Below are 15,833 nucleotides of genomic sequence, written 5' to 3'. Positions count from 1 at the left end.
ATGTCAGATACATGTCAGATATAAAATCAATCTTCAGAAAGAACTGCCATTCTAGGGGTGCTTGGGTGGCTCAGTCAGTTAAGTGTCTGCCTTTGGCTCAGATCATGATCCCGGGGTCCCTGCTGATCAAGGAGTCTCCTTCTCCCTTTCCCTCTCCATCTAACTCGGCTCCTTCCCCCTCCTCCACTCATGCTCTATCACTCTCACACAACCTCTCTCAAAGAAACAAATAAAATCTTACCAAAAAAAAATGGGGCATGGATGGCTCAGTCAAGTATATGCCTTCAGCTCAGGTCCATGATCCTGGGGTCCCAGGATCAGGCCCTGTGGCAGTCTCACTGCTCAGCAGGGAGTCTGCTTCTCCCTCTCCTCCTTGCTCACGCTTCATCTTGCTATCTCTGTTGCTATCTCTGTCTCCCTCTCTCGCAAATAATAAAATCTTTTTTAAAAATTAAAATTAAATTAAAAATAAAAATTAAAAAAAGAACTGCCATTCTACTTGCTTGTATATTTTAAGTCACCTAATGCTATGACAGGAATGTCATAAGATATCTACATCTAAATTAAACCATCATAATGGCCTTTTAGGTGAGTGGTCCTCTAACAAGATCAGCTCCAATTTCTGGAACAAGCTACATGAAATGCATTTGTCTGCAACATATTTCAGAGATCCCATTTCTGAGCAGTCTGTCCCCTGTATTCTGGAGATACTTCTCTCTGGAAACAGTGAACTAGGTTCAGGATACACACAAAAGCCTATATTTACATGTGTTGATGCTGTAAAATCCTATAAAATGAAATCTTTGATGACTGGAAAATTTCTAGAGTTTTTAAAAGGTGGCACATTTGCTGTGTTTTATGAAGCAACTCACGCTTGGATAGACCTAAAAATATTTTATTATTCTGATAATTTTCTACCATCAATGTAAGATTATTTCAAATAGTAAGCTGGTGTAGTAGTCACTTAAATGTTTTTGTCTTTTGTCTTTTATAATTTTCACACTTCCTATTCCCTAAGTGCCGGTTACCTTGCTACTTCAACTAGTTTAATATTACTCAGAATATAAAATGTTATCACTCAAAAGATTTCTTGAAGATATGGTTCTATTGTATAAACATTACCGAACAGCATCAATAATATTTATACCATTAAACAAAATTTAATTTTTTTCATACCAGTTCTGATAAGGGATTGAAAAATACTGTTGCCTAGCATCAAGATTCTAGAAATGCCATTTTTTTATTAAAAAGATAGCAGGATTCTGAAGTTAACCAATTCACCCAAAACTCTATAGCACAAACTCTCAAATTAAGATGTATATTCTCATTCACACCTGTTGGAAAACAACAGAAAAATGAACAAAGCTGACTAATGGAAGTCCACTGTTCACACAACACAGACAAGTCAAAAGATGAAGGATGTATCAATAAACAAAGAGGCCCATTTTTCCATATTCTGTATTAGTCTTAGATTCACTAATTCACTGATTCATGTTATACTTCCTACTTGGTCATAATTAAGGACCCATTTGACTCTACTTACACAAGACAGGCAAACCATTCCCATCAGAGCAGGTTCCAGAGTTACTTCCTACCATGAGTTAGAATTCTACTCTATATAGCACTATCTATATACCAATTTCTTCCCACCTGTAGCATATCACAACTGACAATCACATGATTTTTTACTCATCAATAAAAGCTAAAATCATATTTATCATACAAACTTAAAGCACAACAGTAAAAATATCATAAAAAAGATTTCATAAACATATGATTAAAATGAAAGTATAGAGTAGCAGCCCGGTATAGTGGACTTAACAGACTCTGAAACCAGTCTGACTTAAAAATTTGGGGCCCTCCATTATTTCAAAAAGTGCCTTAATAAATTCTTTGGATATTAATTTGCTTACCTGTAAACTGAGGAAAGTATCACCTACATTTCAAAGATATTAAGTGGATAAAACAGCATAAACACATGCTGTAAATACTCAAAAAATGGGAGCTTTTAGAGTTCATACACTTAAAACACAGTCTACTTTCTAGAGAAGTCTACTTTGCAATTACTCACTTCCTTGTGCTTCCATATCCCTAAGTTTTGTTTTTGTTTGGTAACTCAGGATCTTGTGATAAAGAACAGAGCTATGAGGTCTTTAGAATTCCAACTATTCTTCTCAATTATTCTACCTGATTAGCTAACTCCATTTAAAGGAATAATATTAAAAAGCTCAACCAAAAACTCAAAATAGTGTTAAAAACCTGATCATGAATAATAAATTTTCCTAAAATTTGGACTTTTAACTTCATAACAGTACTCACATTTAATTGTACACATTAAAAATAATAATAATTGTACACATTAATATCACAATATTGCATAAAAATGTCAAAGAAATCAATGTATAAAATTTACACAAAAGCCCAAGTCAAATTTGTTTCTGTCACCTTTTTATTTTTATGTGGACAAAAGAAAGACTTCTAAAATTATATTACTTAACAACAGTTCTATGTAGATTTACACACTAACCTGGTAGAAATGCGACTAAACACTGCATTGAAGTTGTTGCAGCTGAGAGAAAATAAAACCCCAGAGGCGGAATTCCGAAGTTCAGCGGCATGTTGGTTTCCTTCACGACAGGTATGAAGAAAATGGCAGATTTCCGGCAGCAACTGTTTGACCAGCATTGTTTCATCTAATCTCATCGTGTCCTTTGGTTGCTGCAATAGAAATAATCACAGAATTCTAAAACTTTCTTAAATTTACATGTAAAGATTTTTAGTTATGAAAATTTTCAAACAGACATAAGAATTGAAATAGAATAATGAACACTCATGTAGTCATCATCTACATTCAACAATTATTTCATTGTGTTTGAATGGTTCCTTTTTTTACCTTTTTTTTCCCATCTTTCACCTCTTAATCACAATAAAAACCCAGCCCCCAACCAATCCATCCTCTCTAGCAGCATCCTCCTCCTCCACCATCACCACCACCGTTCATTCCCTGTTCATCAACTCCCTATAAGCCTTTCCACTCCTAGGAGTCTCAATTTTGTTGTGAGTTCCAAATAAACTTTACTCGTATTCATTTGTGAGTGCATTGTGTCATCTGTCTCAAATTCAAATAAAATCCTGGAAGGGGGAGCCCTGGGTGGCAGCAGTTTGGCGCCTGCCTTTGGCCCAGGGCGCGATCCTGGAGACCCGGGATCGAATCCCACATCGGGCTCCCAGTGCATGGAGCCTGCTTCTCCCTCTGCCTATGTCTCTGCCTCTCTCTCTCTCTCTGATGACTATCATAAATAAATTTAAAAAAAAATAAATAAAAAAAATCCTGGAAGGACAATCATACCTGACTCTGAGTAGACTGACCAAAACAGCTTAATTTTTTGTTGTTGTTGTTGTTGTTGTTGAGCCATTTCAAAATAACATATTTCATCCATAGGTACTTCATCATCTCTTAAAAATAAGGACATTCTTGGGGTGCCTGGGTGGCTGGCTGACCTTGATTTCAGCTCAGGACATGATTTCAGGGTCACAAGATAGAGCCCAAAAGGCTCTGCACTCAACGCATAGTCCACTTGTCCCACTCCCTTTCCCTTTACTTCCCCCCTCCCTTGCATGTGCACACAACTCTCTCTTTAAAATAAACAAAATCTTTAGAAAATAAAAATAAGGACATTCTCAAATATAACTTTGATATAATCACCACATTAAAAAAAAAAAGCAATTCCACTTACATAAGCTAATAATCTATATTCAAATTTCCCCAATTGCCCCCAAAATATCTTTCATAACTTTTAAGATTTTTATTTATTTGAGACAGAAAGAGCTAGTAACAGAGAACACGAGTGGGGAGGAGAGGAAGAAGCAGGCTCCCCACTGAGCAGGGAGCCTAATAGATCTGGAATCATGACCTGAGCCAAGGGCAGATACTTAATGGACTGAGCCATCCAGGTGCCCTCATAACTTCTTTTTAATTCAATTAGGATCCACAGAAGGTTCAGATGATTGTAGCATGATTCCTTTAGTCTCTTTATTCAAAACAACCTCTACCCCCAACACTCCATATACATAATTTTTACTTTCTCTAACATTTACTTTTTTAAGAAAATGGGCCTTACAAAATGTTCATATTATTGATTATTTCTTAGTAGTGTAACTTAACTTGTTCTTGTAGTTAATGTATTTTCTGTAGCTGGAACCTAAATCTAATGGCCTGATTATAAATTCAGGTTAAACACTTCAGATAATGCAGTGTAATTCATATTATCTCACATCAGGAGTACATAATGCCAGGTGGTCCCAATGTTAATGGCATACCGAGCTTGATAACTGCTGTTAACATTAAGATTTCTACTTTATAAAATAAATCTTTTCCCTACAATTAACAAAATAACCATTGCATAAGCTATCCTGCAGATACACTGTTCCACATCAATATATCACCTAACAGCTAATATTCGTGTATGAATGACAATTTTGGTAATACCAAGCATAATGACAAAGAATAAAATTTTATGTAATTATGTACTATGCTTGATTCTATAAGTGCAATCCAAGTGCTTTCAGATATAAATACACTGAAATATACAGAAAGCAAATAAACACATGTCACAAAAACCTGCAAAATTCAAATGGCAATGCCTGTATCTTAATAGGCCAATCCAACAATAGAAATGCTGAAACTCCAATTAATAAACATGTAAAAATTACAGAAGTGTTCAATCTTTTAAATAATGGTTATATATGCAGGAACAAAGATTCCTCAAATTCTACAAAGTTTTACTTGTAGTATGATACTGGTAAATATTTGATCATTCTCATTTAGCTATTTCAATTACTAATAAATATGTACTTGTAAGCTCACTTCTTCTTCTTAAACTACCTCAACTTACTTCAATCTAAAAATGAAAATCAACAGACAACCATAAAATCATTGAACACAATCCAAGAAAACACAATTATGTGATAATATGAGTAGCATTTTTAACTGAAAATTCAATGAAAGAAATTCATACATTTTCAATAGAACAGAGCAAGATAATATATTTTATGCATTATATAAGTTATACCATGCCCACTTAGTTTCAGTTAGGCTATCTCCAACAGGGGCCAATAATATCACTAATCATTCTCTAAAATACTTTTACCATTACCTCTCACTTACAAATGTTAATAGAGAAAAGCTATAGGATTGACAGAGGCAATAAACCACCCTACCTCCATTCAAACATGGATATGGCTGATATACTCGTTGTCTTGTTGGTTTGATTGTAAATACTAGAGAACTGATTCAGGATGTTTAAAAACTGTCCACTTTCACAATTACATCATCCTATTTAACAGCACTTTTGTTTTTTCACTCCACTTTACAAATGAACAACAGCATATCACAAATTAAAAGAAAGCACCAACCTAAAAACAGAACTAGCTCATCCTCAATTTAAGTAGAAAACTTATAAACACTGTCTAACAATTTCAGAATATGGCCAAGGGTCAATAAAAGAGTTTAAAACATTATGCTTAGGTTTTGTAGCCCATAGTCTTAAATTCATCTCTTCCCCCAGGATACATAGTTGAGTGAATGTAATTATTTTTCCCCTTCCTCAAACACTACTGACCATTCCTTCTCTTCTCAACCACATAATCAATATTCATATCCAAGTCCTGCCCATCTATGGTTACTATAGAAAACAACTGTGACACGTTGAAGACAGAAGCAATTCTGAATAAAAGCAAAACATGTGCCAAAGGAAGAGAGAACATAGTAACTCTAATATATCATGAATAGACAGATCTTTAAAATGAAGATATAAAATTTATATATTTACATAAACTCCTACCATGTTCCATTAAGAGTTAAGGCTGTCGAAGCATAGAAACACCTTGCATTATACAACAAAAATATTCTTAAAAAAATTCTAATTAAGTCATATTTGAAACACACTGAAATAACTAATTAGAGGAACCCTAAGAAAGAAGTTTTGTATTTATTCCTCTGCATACCTATTTTGTATGTTCATAACTTACACATAACAAGTGTTCTTAAGGTAGAATCTATCAGTAATAGTTACAATTGTAATTTTTTAAAGTTCCCTTTTATATAGATTTGAAAAGTAAAATATTAAAATGGTCTGGGGCAAACAAGATTACTCGTGGTCTTTTGCAGCATGTTTTTTCACAGCTAAGCAATGCCACAGGCCTAACAATATTTGGAGCAATTAAATCAAATAGTGGCTTTTTTCATAAAAATCTTTTCTAAACAACCTGAGACAGAGATATGTGGCTCAAGCTTAACACTTTATAAGTAAATATAGTATCTATTTAATTTACAAAATATAAGAAAATAATTTTCTCTTGAAAACTCATCTACAGTTAGTTTTGTTAACAAAATTTATATTCATGTCTTAGACCAAAAAACTCTGCATGACTTTTCTTGTCCACATCTATACTTTGGTACATCAGATCATTCTCAAAACTGACTTCATAAAATCTGCCTATTTTAGATTTACTTACCCCAGCAAGACATTTTTCCAGTGTATCCAATATAATCAACTGAGAGAGATATAAATTTTTTTCAGCAGCTTCTCCAAATATTCTCTAAAAGAAAAGATATTCAGAACACTATAAGTTGGCTATTACTCTACTACAAACCAGCACACATCTGAAAAGTGACAGACTAAGGATTAAGAAAAAAAAAAAATCAAGTTCTTCCATTTTATCTCCCAGATTAGACTGTATTTAAATGTATTGTTTCTGATTTTATCTTAATGCTCAAATAAATTCCCAGGCAAACAAAAATGCTGGCATTTATTATAGTCTGCCATTAGCCTTATACAGTAAAAGAAAATAACTTTGGTTTATACTTTAAAAATATATAGGATTTAGATATACATACAGATCTTAACCAGAAATCTTGAACATTTAACCTACTTCAATACCATAAAATAATCAAAGCCTCAATTCTTACTGTAACACCAATTACAGTGAATTTTAGGCATTTACTATTCTTAAATTTAATACTATGCTATTTACCACCAACAAGAAACTATGGTTTCCACAATTAAGCTTACTCAATAAGCACTAAATGAATGCCAATATCACAATATTGCTTTTGTTTTTGTTTTTGAAAAGGTTACAAATAATAAAATATTTTCATCTAACTGGGAACACAGCCACATATTTATATAAGTAAAATCTTATCACCATGCCCTACACACTATGCAACAGAAGAGCACCACAAAATCTTAAATGTATATCACTTTACATATTCACAAGAAGTCCTGCTGTTTTCAGATAAATCTTAATTTTTTTCTATAAAGAAAAAATTTCTTTGTAAGGCAAATCACTGCCCACAGCTCCAATCTGTCAGTTTTCTAAGTTTCGGACATTGTCTAACCAAGTTATTAAACAAAAAACACACTGAAGATGTGACTGTAAAAATGAGAGGATTCTCATAATCTACAACCAGAAGTCAGTCTCATAGCTCAAAACAAACAATATAAATTGTGGTTATAAGTGCTAAAGACAGAAAGAGCAATTTGGAACTAATCAGGAAACACCCAGACCCAGATCAGGTGTTCTGAACTGAGTGTAAAGGAGAATTTAGGGAGGAATTGACAAAGAGGAAGGAATCACCTGAGAGAACCAGGACAAATGGTATGTTCAAAGGTACAGAGACAGAATAGCTGGAGTAACTTGAACTCTAGGTAATGTAAAACAGGAATAAAGGCAACTGCGAGCTTTTGACAGTGGAATTACTTGTTTAAATTGCTAATTGAGGAAAATCATTTCAACAACAGGATCTCTACTACAGGATCTGTCACAGGTTATAGGAGGAAAGAAAGCAGTATCATCGTAAAAGTAATCTCACATTTTAACACTACAAGGTCAAATTTTATTTGTTGTCTACTAAGGACTGTACAATCTAATAAGTAAATAGTCAAAGAAGCAGGTAAGGAAAAGATTTTAATAGATTACTATGTAATCAATTCATATATGACCTAAAGTGTATGAAATTCTAATTCCAAAAAAAATAACAGAAAAGACTGGGTCACAAATAAGCAAAGTATTTAAGAGAAAAAAATCAAAAACTAAAATGAAAGATAAACATCCACAAAATACGATGAATGTTTATATCCAAAGCCCACAGCAAAGGATTTTCCAATACTTCAAAATCTGCTGTCTTTAAATCAAAAACAAACCAAAGCAAATTCCCCCACAAAACAATGACCTAAATACTCACCATATTGTTAACATTCTTTAAGATAGTGGTGAGGCCGCTGATAACCAAAGAAAACTTGTATTTGGAAATATTAATAAGACATTCCTTGTTGTGTTCAGTACTGACTTTGGTATGCGTGTTCTGCTGTCCTGTTTTTATTGGAAGCTAAGAGAAAAAGAAAATGTTAGCTTATACATGAAAATGACTAAAAAGAACTATTTCTCACTGAAACTCATGAGATTTTAGGAAAATTTTTATCAGCCACAGTTATGTACGTTTGTACCTCAAACTCCAATTTTCAATACAAACTAGCAATTGCAGCATGTCTAAAACTCTTGAAATTTCAATTTTTGCAGCTTTCTTTCTAGAAGTCATAAATCTCTATCTACAAAATTAAAACTTTACCCAGTATTACATAAGAGAGATGGTGACTCACAGAAACAGAGCTATTTCCTTGTAGCTAAAAATTATTTCAGAGAGTGTATGCAATAAAGTGCATACAATTCTTTTCCTTATACATTGAACTCCAGCATTAAAAGAACAACATACCAACAACATCTATGCCCCAACCTCTAATCAATAATGGCAAATAACTACATATTTTTCAGAAATAAGCAAGCTGTATCACTTGGAATGAACACAGTAAGACTGACTCAGGTAAGATGACCACTCTCAGGTACGTAGTTGAGGAAGTTACAGAACAACAAACAGGTCAGTTTCAGGGCAAAAAAATATTTTAAGGGGACCACATTTACATTTACCTGAGAATGAGTTAAGTCACACTGCTAAGAAGTTCATCTCTACTCAGTTCAAAAGTAGCATTTTGTATTTAATAGCATCATGAATATATCTACCGTTTAAATATAAGATCCTGCTAATGCGAAGAGAGAACACTTGTGAGGTTCCTCTGTGGAAAAAACAGACCTAAGTCCAGCATTCTCATTTTTTAAATGGTGCAATCAAAACTGGAAAAAGACTAAGCGGCATGCCCAAGTTTGCCTAGTCAGTTAATAATAGGTAACTGATTTGATAATAAACACTAAATAAAAGAGGGAAGCATTTTTAGGGTTTGGGAGCGGCAGAACAGGAGCTACAGAATTCTGTTAATTTTAAGGGTTATGAAGGGGAAAAAAATCTGAAAGACCTATGAAATGAGAATTTTAGAAGAAGTCAATGGATACAATGTAGCTTGTAAATCTCCCCAACTCACTCTGTAATGGTTAATTTTATGGGTTAACTTGACTGGATCTTAGGATGTACAGATAATTTGGCTAAACATTATTTCTGGGTGTGTTTCTGAGGGTACTTCCAGATGCAATTAGCATCTGAATAAGTGAACTCAGTAAAGCAGGGGACAAGGCACCAACAAAGCCCAAAAATACAAGCAAATAGGAACAAACCACTTCATCTACAAAACTGGTGTGGTATAAGCATCTCTGCAAAAGAAAGCAGAAGGAAATAGAATGGATCTGACAAGAGAAAAATCCCAAAATTCTATTTCATTCTCAATGAAAAGTACAATAGGCCAACTTAAGAACATTAGCTGAGGGACAGATGGAAGGAAGGAAGGAAGGAAAGAAGGAAGGAAGGAAGGAAGGAAGGAAGGACGGACGGACATTAGCTGAAACACGAGGTTTTTTGTATATTGCTATTTGCACACCAGTACAAAAGGTCTACAATAATGCTTAAAGAGAACAGAGTACATTTCAAACCACCACTATCTAACAGAACTTTCTGCAGTGATATTATACTATTTCAACAAGCTCAATACCATAGCCATACCATAGCCATAGCCACGTGTGCTATTACAAGGCTAATGCAGACAGTTAAGCACATTCCAAGTGCTATTACAAGGCACTTGTTACAAGGCTAATGCAGATGAGGAATTAAATGTTAAGTTCCATTTAATTCACTTAAATGTAAGTAGCTATTGGACACCACTGAGCAGCACAGTTCTAAGCTAACCAACTGCAGCAGTAACCTCTTTTAGGATGAAGCCCACACTAAGGAGAAATTGCTGAGATTCACTTCACACTAGACAACAGGAACAAAGGAAGGAGGCCCAGATAAAGGTGGAAAAGAGGACAAAAGCTACAAAAGCTCAAAAAGGATGAGATGATGTGTTTAATTTCATGAAAATAACAGAAGAACTCTAGAGCCATGAAGATAAAAACCTATCCTGGCTCACATTTCCCTCCCACCAATTCAGGGAAACTAATTTCACAAAGAAATGAGCAACAGCAGGGGCGCCTGGGTGGTTCAAACAATTAAGCATCTCACTCTTGATTTCAGTTCAGATCATGATCTCAGGGTCTTGGGATTGAGCCCCACGTGTTGGGCTCCAAACCAGGTTTGGAACCTGCTTCAGATTCTCTCTCTCTTCCTCTCCCTCTGCCCCTCCCCCCTTAAAAATGAGCAACAACAAAGAATATGGTCACTTCATATGTGAAGTTATTACAAAGAAAAAGAATAAGAGACAGAATAACATTGCAACAGAAAACGAAAGTGTGCCAAAAAGTCATGTTCCAAGTAAGGTACCTCTGTTGAAGGAAAGAGAAACCATCCAAGACATGGGTTGACACTGAGGGCTAAAGTGACAAAACTTAAGCCCTGGGGCCTCAAATGCAGGACTGATGGAAAAGGTTTAAAGGCTCAGCCAAGGGCAGCCCGGGGTGGCTCAGCAGTTTAGCGCCGCCTTCAGCCCAGGGCCCAATTCTGGAGACCCAGGATCGAGTCCCACATCTGGCTCCCTGCATGGAGCCTGCTTCTCCGCTTCTCTCTCTCTCTCTCTCTCTCTCTCTCATGAATAAATAAAAATCTTTAAAAAAAATAAATAAATAAAAATAAAAGCTCAGCCAAAAACTTCTGAAAAGCAAAGCAGCATTTCAAAGTCTCATAACCTCAGGAAGACAAAAGATGAGAGTTCAGAACCTGCTGGGAGGCTAAAAATACACCCTGCTTTCAACTATAAGCTCCAAGGGCTACATCCTACATAAACAGGGGCAAACTGCAGCAACTGGAACTTTTTTTTAAAGTTTATTTATTTAAGTAATCTCTACACTCAACGTGGAGCTCAAACCCACAACCCTGAACTCAAAAGTCACACACTCTTCCAATGGAGCCAGCCAGGCACCCAGCAACTAGAATTCAAACATCACTAGTAGGAGTGTAAATCTCGTATTATTTTGAAAAAAATACCTCACATTATCTACTAAAATGGGATTATTTACATTCTTAGCAATTTCACTAGGTATATATACACACCCAAAAGAAATATGTATATGCATCCATCAAAATGTTTATAACAGCACTTTCATAAACTGAAAACATGCCAAGTGTCTAGCAGTAGAATTTGTTTTTTAAAAAAGCTGTATACTTGGGATCCCTGGGTGGCACAGTGGTTTAGCGCCTGCCTTTGGCCCAGGGCGCGATCCTGGAGATCCGGGATCGAATCCCACGTCGGGCTTCCGGTGCATGGAGCCTGCTTCTCCCTCTGCCTGTGTCTCTGCCTCTCTCTCTCTCTGTGTGACTATCATAAATAAATAAAAATTAAAAAATAAAAATAAAAAAATAAAAAAGCTGTATACTCAAAGAAAAACTATACAGCAATTAAAATAAATGACTTACAACGATAAGCTTAATTCACAAATGAGTGAAGTCATAACAAAGTATCACTTACTCTATGATTATGTTATGTTACACAAATTTCAAAAACATGATAAATTCAAGTCAGGATAGTAGAGACCCCTAGAAAGAACGGGTAATGACTAGAAGGAAACACAGAAGGAAGGACTGCTAGGATTATACTAGTTACACTGGTGTGTTGACACTATCAACATTTATTAAGTTGTATATTTACATACATTTGCGCATCTTTCTATATGTTTAAATCAACAGAAAGTTTGTCAAATATATGCATTTAAATCTTTGTGTTCATAATGATACTAGAAAACTAAAATTTTGCAACAAATGAAACCCAGATCTAGGAAAAGCAAGGTAGTAATAAAGATAAGCACTCTTAGTGGATACAGAGGAATTGTAGTAGATGCTGAGATGAGGTACTGCCCAGCTCCCCTTCAGGGAAGAACTTGTTGCCTTAACTGCTAGAAATGCTCTATCCTTCAGGGATTGCCTCACTTTCAGAGAATGACCCTACCCAAGGTCAAACCCTTCCTGGGTAGCCCTCATCCAATGACAAACTGATGTGGCAATATAAAGGCCTAAGCATCTAAGCCAAATTCTGGGCAACTGAAAAGGGCCAATTCTAGCACCAGAGCTCCCAAAAAGGGATGGCCAAGGTTAATGCTGGACTTACATTACACCATGAATTCTGCATTTGCCCAATCCTCCCTCCTCCCAGGTGCTGATCCCAAAGGACCATCTTAGTGAACATCCTGCACTAGGCTGCCAGGGCAGCTGGCTGCAGATGCTAAGATGAGATTTTTTTTTTTTTAATTTTATTTATTTATGATAGTCATACAGAGAGAAAGAGAGAGAGGCAGAGACACAGGCAGAGGGAGAAGCAGGCTCCATGCGCCGGGAGCCTGATGTGGGATTCGATCCCGGGTCTCCAGGATCGCGCCCTGGGCCAAAGGCAGGCGCCAAACCGCTGCGCCACCCAGGGATCCCACTAAGATGAGATTTTAAAGCTGGCAATGGAGGAAAAACAGTAACTACAATCAATGAAATTGGAAAGAATATGACTAAAATCTTTGCTCTCTGGGGGAAAAAAAAAAAAACTCGTTGCCAATCAGAAACTAAGCATGAAAGCCAAAAGGTCTCTGTAGAAGCATATAAAGATGGTCTCTCTTACAGCAGGAAGACAGAGAAACCTAAGGACCAGAACCAACTCTTAATTTTTTTTTTTAAGATTTTATTTATTCATGAGAGACACAGAGAGAGAAGCAGAGACATAGGCAGAGGGAGAAGCAGGCTCCCTCTGGGATGGGAGCCTGATGCAGGACTCAATCTCAGGACCCCAGGATTATGACCTGAGCCAAAGGAAGATGCTCAACCACTAAGCCACCCAGGTGCCCCACATCAACAGATTTTAAAAACAGGTATAATACAACATATCTTCTCTGACCACAATGGAATGAAGTTGGAAATTAGTAACAAAAGTAAAACTGGAAAATTCACCAAATTGTGGAAATGAAACCATACACTTTCTGGAAAAAAAAAAAAAAAAAAAAACCGGAAATTAACACACATTAGTTTTAGATATACGATATAGTGACTCAACAATTCTATACATTAGTCAGGGACATCACAATAAGTGTCCTCCTCATCTATTTCACCCATGCCCCCTACTCACCACCCCTCTATAGTGACCATCAATTTGTTCTCTGTATCTAAGAGTCTGTTTTTTGGCTTGTCTTTTTTTCTCTGCTTATTTATTTTGTTTCCTAAATTCCACATACAAGTGAAATCATATGGTATTTGTCTTTCTCTGACCAACTTATTTCACTTAACATTATACCCTCCAGTTTCAACCATGTTGCTGCAAATGGCAAGATTTTCTTTTTTATGGCTGAGTGTATTCCAGTGTGTGTGTGTGTGTGTGTGTGTGTGTGTACAGCACTTCTTTATCCATTCATCTATCAATGGACGTGGGTTGCTTCCATATCTTGACTATAATAAATAATGCTGCAATAAATTTAGGGTGCATAGATCTTTCCAGAATAGTGTTTTTGTCTTCTTTGGGTGAATACCCAGGAGTGAATTATTGGATCACATGGTATTTCTATTTTTAACTTTTGAGGAACCTCCATACTGTCTTCCACAGTGCCTACACCAGCTTGCATTCCCAGAAGCAGTGCACCAGGGCTCCTTTCTTTCCACATCCTCACCAGCACTTATTGTTTCTTGTGATGTTGGTTTCAGCCACTCTGACAGCTGTGAGGTGATATCTCATTGGGGCTTTAATTTGCATTTCCCTGATGGTGAGTAATGTGGAGCATCCTTTCTTGTGTCTGAAGGCCATCTATATGTCTTCTTTGGAGAAATGTCTGTTCATGTCTTCTGCCCATTTTAATTGGATTATTTCAAACAATACACTTTTAAACCAATGTTTCAGGAAGAAATTACAAGAGAAATTAGAATATACTGACAAATTAAAGTGTAAACACAACATGCTAAAACTTGTGAGATACAGTGAAAGCAGTGCAACGGGGAAAGCTAAAAATGTTTACATTAAAAAACAAAGAAGATTCCAAATCAGCAATCTAACAACATAAGGAACTAGAAAAAGAAGAACAAGTGAAATCCAAATCTGGAAGAAGAACGGTAATAATAAATATTAGGGCAGAGATAAACAAAATAAGAATAGAAAAGGAGGGGGGAAAAAATCAATGAAACCAAAGTTGGTCCTTTGAAAATACCAACAAAATTGACAAAACTTTGGCTAAATGGACTGAGGAAAAAAAGGAAGACTCAGGTTAGGGACACCTGGATGGCTCAGCTGGTTGAGCATCTGATTCTTGAGACCCTGAAATTTTGAGATTGAGCCTCATGTCTGGCTCTACACTCAGCGGTAAGTCTGCTTCTCTCCTCCCCAGCCCCGCCCTTCACCCTCGTGTTCTCTCTCTCTCTCTCTCTCTCTCTCTCTAAAAGTGAATAAATAGGGATCCCTGGGTGGCGCAGCAGTTTAGCGCCTGCCTTTGGCCCAAGGCACATCCTGGAGACCCGGGATCGAGTCCCACATCGGGCTCCCGGTGCATGGAGCCTGCTTCTCCCTCTGCCTATGTCTCTGCCCCTCTCTCTCTCTCTCTCTCTCTCTCTCTCTCTATCATAAATAAATTTTTTTTAAAATTTAAATAAATAAATAAATAAATAAATGTGAATAAATAGGGGCATCTGGGTGGCTCAGTGGTGGAGTGTCTGCCTTTGGTTCAGGTCGTGATCTGGTGGTCCTGGGATTGAGTCCCGCATCAGGCTCCCATGAGGGAAGCCTGCTTCTCCCTCTGCCTATGTCTCTGCCTCTCTTTGCATGTCTCTCATGAATAAATAAATTAAATCTTTAATAAATAAATACTCAAATTACTAAAAGAAAAAAGTGGGTACATTGTATATTATTAGTTCTACAGAACTAAAAAAAGATTTTAAAAAGAGTGCTATGAATAACTGTATGCCAAAAAAAATGAATAAACCTAAATTAAATGGATAAATTCCTAGAAATATAAAACCTACCAAGGCTAAATCACAAAGAAATAGAAAATTTGAATAGACCTATAACTTGTAAGAAATAGAATCAGTAATCAAAAATCTCTCAACAAAGCCTTGAACCTGATCATTTCACTAGTGAAGTCTATCATTTAATGAAGAACAGATACTAATACTTCTTAAACTTTTCCAAAAAATCGAAAAGAATACTTCCTAACTTATTCTATGAGGCCAGCATAAACCTGATACCAAAGCCAAAGACACAAGTATATTACAGACTAACATCCCTCATAAATATTGATGCAAAAATCCACAACAAAATAGAACAAAATTCTGCAGCATATTAAAAGAATCATACACCAAAACTAAGTGGTATTTATTCTTAGAATGCAAGAATGGTTCAACATATGAAAATCAATGTAATATGCTCCATCGACAAAATGAAGGC

General features: G+C 36.0%; 1 protein-coding gene across 5 annotated transcripts in view; it reads right to left on the bottom strand.

Annotated features, from left to right (window-relative positions):
* The window catches only part of NF1 (neurofibromin 1), a 265,517-nt gene that overhangs the window by 195,904 nt on the left and 53,780 nt on the right, over positions 1-15,833 (bottom strand). For all 5 annotated transcript variants that reach the window (XM_041726981.1, XM_041726978.1, XM_041726976.1 and 2 more), the window contains 3 exons: positions 8,246-8,389; positions 6,517-6,600; positions 2,528-2,718 (listed from right to left, as the gene is read on the bottom strand). In XM_041726981.1, coding sequence (XP_041582915.1) covers positions 2,528-2,718; positions 6,517-6,600; positions 8,246-8,389 — 419 coding nt within the window. The remainder of the gene's footprint in view (positions 1-2,527; positions 2,719-6,516; positions 6,601-8,245; positions 8,390-15,833) is intronic.

The sequence above is a fragment of the Vulpes lagopus genome, chromosome 12 (genome assembly GCF_018345385.1).
Source record: "Vulpes lagopus strain Blue_001 chromosome 12, ASM1834538v1, whole genome shotgun sequence".
NCBI lineage: Eukaryota > Metazoa > Chordata > Mammalia > Carnivora > Canidae > Vulpes > Vulpes lagopus.
This window is presented reverse-complemented; position numbering and strand designations above follow the sequence as displayed.